Raw genomic sequence first — 5,496 nt, 5'->3', positions numbered from 1 at the left:
GTCCTGCTTTGAGCAGGCAGGTGGACTAGATGTGACCTCCTGAGGTCCCTTCCAAGCCTCATCTTCTATGGTTCTACAATTCTCCCTGTTCACAGTCTTTCCAGAAGTCTGAGACGGGCAGGTGACAAGGCCAGAATCTAAGACTGAACTGTTTAAATAACAGAAGATTTTGCTCTTCTTCTCTACTCCTCATTTGGACATTCTGGTTTTGTCCCCATGCACTTCAGGTGTTCTCTTCCCCCCACAATTTTTCTGAACGTGTCAACTTACTTAACTTGTAGCCTTTACTGCAGTGAGCAATAAATACAGACTCAGACCCATACCAGAACTAAAAGAAACGGAAGGTAAACTTATGATCATTTCTGGTCCCTGAACATTAACAGTCTACATCAGGGGCAGGCAAAGTCTGGCCCGCAGGCCGAATCCAGCTGGCTGTGGACTCCATTTCCCAACAGCCTCTGCCCGCATGGATGGGGCTGGTCTTCATGGAGACCCCAGCTGCAGCTGTGCTGTGATAGCAAGGGCATGCAGGCAGCAGCTCACAGCTCTGCCCTGACTCAGGACCATGCTGTCACTGCTGCAAGGAGCCAGGGCAGAGCTGCAATCCACTGCCTGTGTGCCCTGCCCAGAGCATGCAGGCTGCAGATCACGGCTCTGCCCTGGCCCCGAGCAAGCTTTATCCCCCACCCCCTGCAAGATCCCAGTGGCTCCGGAGCAGCCTCCTGCACTGCCACACGCCCTGCCAGCATGGCTTGGGCCTGTCTCAATGACAACCCCAACTTTGCTAGCTGGGGTCTCCGTGGAACAGGGCAGGGGCTGCTGGGAAATGGAGTCTGGCTGCTGGCCAGATCCGCCACTTTGCCCACCCTTGGTCTACACCCATGCACACGTGCCTTGAGACTGTAGTGCTCAGGAAACCTAGTCAAGAGCAAAATACCCACAGCATGATGCACTGTACAGACACAGGCCCCTTCCCTACAGCTATTACAATCTAACCAAAGCTGTGGCCCTGGACAAACTAAAGCATTTCAAAGGGCAAGATGAACCTGCCCTACAAAGTGCTCTAATACTGGTCAGCATGCTCCAAAAAGGACACTTCTCTTCAGCACTTCATTTTGAAGCCCTCCTAGTTAGGTGTGCACATTCAAGCATAGCATGATACTGGGTTGCTGGGTATCCCCCAGTGCTTAGCTCCTCCCCGCACCTGCTCAGCTCCTCCCCCCACCTCTGTGGACAGCCAGCAAATACTCTCCTGTGCCCTTGGAAGTCAAGACCCACCCTTGGCGATCTCTGGAAGCTTGGGACTGGACAGAAAGATTCCCTGCATGGCTCTTGAGCTCAGCACTCGGAGATCAGAGGCCAAGTGCACAGAAGAGTGCCTCACTCATCCTCCTGCATGCCCCACAGGGCCGGGGAAACAATCTTAAAATGGAGCAAACCTCCACTCAGTCCCCTGTCTAGACTGCATGCTGCTGCATGTTGTGAGTGGTGGAGGCTGTATGTCTTTCCATGGTTTCTGGAGGTCTCTAAATACACACTTGTCCATGGCTTCTGATAGGACACACGTGGATCATGATTACAGTTGTTAAATCTGGACACAAGGATGTTTCTGTAATCAAGTGGTGACAGTGGATGAGAGTTTTAGCTGCATGGATGTTCAGGAAAGGCTGCATCTTGGAGATGTTATATAAAAAGAATTTGTATGACCAAAGCACAGCCTACATCCCAGGACCTAGAGAGCGGTTAAAGTTAAAGACAATGCCTAGTTTATAGGCATGAGGGATGGGGAAGATGACGATAGTGCCGTCAAGGACCAAAAAAGGAGGCTGTGGAAAGGGATTTAGATCTCTGCTTTTAGCTGCAAAGACCCTGTGTTGATAGCTCAGTATCTACAGAGAAATGGCAGAGACAGGCTGAGATTTAGCTTGGACAGAAACAGAGAGACCTGGCAAGGAGAAAGAGATCCATTAATCACCAGAATAAAGATGACAGCAGGATATGAGAATACCCACGGAAAAAGCACAGAGAACAAAGAGCAAGGAATCAAAGACAACCTGCAGAGCCCCACAGAAGGTCAGAAGGAGGATCAGAAGGAACTAGCAAAGGGCACACAGAAGAGTGACTAGGGTGGTAGGAAGATCAGTCATGAAAGCCAAGGGAGGACAAGATTTCCAAATATCAGCACAGAAGGTATGTGATAGATGAAGAGTGAGGAGAGTAATGGTTCCAAGATTCAGCCACAATTAGGTCAGTAGAAACTGTGGCAAGAGCAGTTTAAATGAGTGCCAGAAACGAAAGATAGACTGGGGAGGCTCTAGAATGGAAATGGAGAAGAGGAATGCCAGGTGATAAACTGCAGACAGTACCTCTGCGAGTCGATACCTAAAAGGGCACAAAGCTCATTGGAGAAGTAAGTGGAGTCAAGGTTGGACAGCCTCAGATAGGCCAATCAACATCAGGTACCCCTCTGGTCTCAGCATTTATTAGATTCCAAGGGTGTCCAGCAGAGATAAAGTGGAAGAACTTACTCTCATGTTCCTCATGCACTACGATGTTCATACGGTCAACACAAGACTGGATGTCGTTCCATGTGATAAACTCATTCCCTTCCATGTGTGCCTGAGCTTTCAGCTTCATCAAGGAATCGATGTATCTGCCATACAGAACAGAAATAATAAGAGACATCATGTGGGCCCCACCTGGCATGTGAACCCAGATGCAGTGTGAAGGACTAATATGGAGAGGCAGCAAATGGGATAAAAGTGCAACTCATACAAAAAGTGAATAAGGAGTATTGACACAAGCATCCAGCAAAAGAGAAAGCTCCTGGGTCACTGTGAAGAGTGTGGCAGCACAGAAACAGGCGGCAGAAAAGCGAACACCAGACCACCGCAAATTAGGAAGGTGGGCATGACCTTGATATGGGACATGGGGAAGGGAACAGCACCAGCAAGAGCTAAACAGTGCCCAAGCACAGGAATGTTCTGAAGGGTGGGACGAGACTCCAAGGGTTAGCACTTGACAAGGCCTAGTACAACAGGGTGGTGCAGAGATCATATGCAAGACAGCAAGCTTCTAGGGCCAGGAACACAGGGCTCCAAAGAATAATTTACACTATGATTAAGAATTTGGAGAGAGACTTTGAAGATTAAATAAAGAAATGTCAAAAGGAGGACAGCAATGTAGGGAATAGTGCCCCCAAGTACCCACCTCTGGGAGTTCTCATCCTCAATGTTGGTAAGCCCTGTGACTGGACTGCTCAATTGTTTCCATATTGTGTTCATATCCCCTGAATCCAAAGCCCTGTTGATCAGGGCCACAGACGACAGCATCTCTACTGCAACTGAGAGCTCTGGGTGTGTGAGGTTCCCCTGTACACAAAGAAGGCAATGAGCATCATACACTCTTCACACATTCATGCTCTGTGCAGATACCAGAATGGGGCAGCAGTTATAATGATAAACAAAGACTGGAGACAGTGCAGCCATTTGTACCATGCAGAGAAAGTGCTTTTCACTGGGATGAGAGGAAGGATCTCACAGGTGAGTTCAGCAGACAGAAAAAGGGACACAAAACACTAAACTACACCAAGCCCTTGGTGGCCGAGGGAACACACCTGGGATTTAGGGATTAATGGTGCATCAGACAGCAGCACCATGCAAGGATTCCCAAAGCAGTTACATTCCAGTGGGAAAAGGGGGTGAGGAACTAGGCAAGCCTCATCTGGCTGGGAATTATCACATCCATTTCCAAGCGGTAACTTACACTGGGGCTCTGCTGCTGCAGGGTGGCAAGCTCCTTCTGGTAAAGGGCTGCAGCAAATGGATACACCTGCGGTAACTGGGCCTCTGGATGCATCAGCTCGGCCACAGTTTTGTCAGCATCACCACTTCGGACTGCAGCATTAATCCTCACCACTGATGCCAGCTCTGGGGGTTTAGGGAAGAGAAGGCACAAGAGTTATGAAGGCAGAAACTGTCTGCACTCTCTAACAAAGCATTCTTACCCACCCATTGTGGAACAGCCTCTCTCTGCTCAGGACCCCAGCTAAAGGACTGCCTAGAACCTCCTCACATAAAACCAGCTCTCCCACTTCCCCGATCACCTTCTGCACCTAGCCCAGTTTGATTCACTCTCCCTGAACACGGTGGACCAGAACTGTACTCAGCAGTCCAGATCAGGTCTCATCAGTGCCCAGTGCAGCAGCATTAATACTTATGTAGGAGCTCAGACTAAGTAATCACAGCAGTCCTTTTCAGACTTATAACGCATGCTGTTCCAAGCCTGGTTGTCAATCACTTTATATAAGCGATTTCAAAAGCAGGGAACAGGCTGGCTGTCGTCGGTTAGATATTTCAGAATACATTTTAGGGGCAAATACTTTTTGCTCAGTTCAAATCAATCAGTGAGAAGTGCAGGGATCAGCGTTACCCCTGCAATCGCCTTCCCACCAGCCTGCTGCCTGAAGGCATGCCAGGCTCATGTCTCAATGCAAGAAGAACCGCACTCAACATGAGCATCAGTGGGTGGCCCTGGGCTCTGTCCCATCAACCCTCCTGGATTCATAGGCATTCACAGGCCTGGGCTTTCAAGGGCAGGAGATATCTAAAGAAGACCCAAATGTTCAAGCATATTCAGTAGTTTTTAGTTTGAAGCATAACTTCCAACTGTCACAAGACTATCTGAGTAATCTGAAGACAGTCATACACTGGGGTTCTGCCAGCACTTGACTAGCCTTGAGAGGTTTAAAAAAAAGTCATGAGGGCTCAAAACACTGATATGTTCCAACAAGTGTATAAAAGTTGCACTGCCTCCTCCCTCTGATCACTGCCACCAACTCCTGATCTCTGCTGAAAGGTTCCTTACTTCGCTGGTACTGCTGGGCTGCACTATTAGCTGCATCAACCCCTTGCTGCAAATCTTCTTTTTGCAGGGGGCCTGTCAGGCCACTCTGAGGAAAAGAATAATCACATGTAAAGAAAATGATGATACAACTGCAGCGATCATACAAATGTCAGTCATACTCAGTCCTCTACAAACAGAGGGAACCACACAAACACAGAAGGCAGAAATTATGCACTGGTTATTTACAGTCCTTGTGGTGTAAGCCAGGCTTAGCTCTCATCTGATGCCATGCACAAGATGAGAGGTACAGAGGGGGACTGACACACTGAACATGAGCCAAACACAGTCAGGATTCCTTCAGTGTGGATTTGGACTTTGCTACTAATTTGCAAAAAGGTCTTGGATAGGTCTCCTAATGTGTAAGAGTCCCTATTTGTAAAACAGGAAAAATAATAATAATAATAAAGTAATAATTGCCAGACAAAGCATTTAACAGGAGATTATTCTTCATTCCTATAATATCTTCTTAGGAGACTCACTTGTGGGTCATGGGAATATGGTTATGACGGTGCTCGGGGGAACAGGGACTCCCCCAGTGCCTGCTGGTCCCCCCTGACTAGTTTGTAACAGGCCACTAGATCCCCCTCAGCC

At 48.4% G+C, this 5,496-nt stretch overlaps 1 protein-coding gene across 1 annotated transcript in view; it reads right to left on the bottom strand.

Annotated features, from left to right (window-relative positions):
* Positions 1 to 2,436: 2,436 nt before the first annotated feature.
* LOC109308797 (ras GTPase-activating-like protein IQGAP1) overlaps positions 2,437 to 5,496 on the bottom strand; it is a 59,662-nt gene continuing 56,602 nt past the window's right edge. The window contains exons 12-15 of the mRNA XM_019533200.1: positions 4,867 to 4,951; positions 3,766 to 3,929; positions 3,211 to 3,371; positions 2,437 to 2,653 (exon numbers count right to left, since the gene is read on the bottom strand). Coding sequence (XP_019388745.1) covers positions 2,437 to 2,653; positions 3,211 to 3,371; positions 3,766 to 3,929; positions 4,867 to 4,951 — 627 coding nt within the window. The remainder of the gene's footprint in view (positions 2,654 to 3,210; positions 3,372 to 3,765; positions 3,930 to 4,866; positions 4,952 to 5,496) is intronic.

The sequence above is a fragment of the Crocodylus porosus genome, unplaced genomic scaffold (genome assembly GCF_001723895.1).
Source record: "Crocodylus porosus isolate Cpor-Errol unplaced genomic scaffold, CroPor_comp1, whole genome shotgun sequence".
Lineage (NCBI taxonomy): Eukaryota > Metazoa > Chordata > Crocodylia > Crocodylidae > Crocodylus > Crocodylus porosus.
The sequence above is the reverse complement of the archived record's forward strand: the minus strand, read 5'-3'. Positions and strand labels throughout refer to the sequence as shown.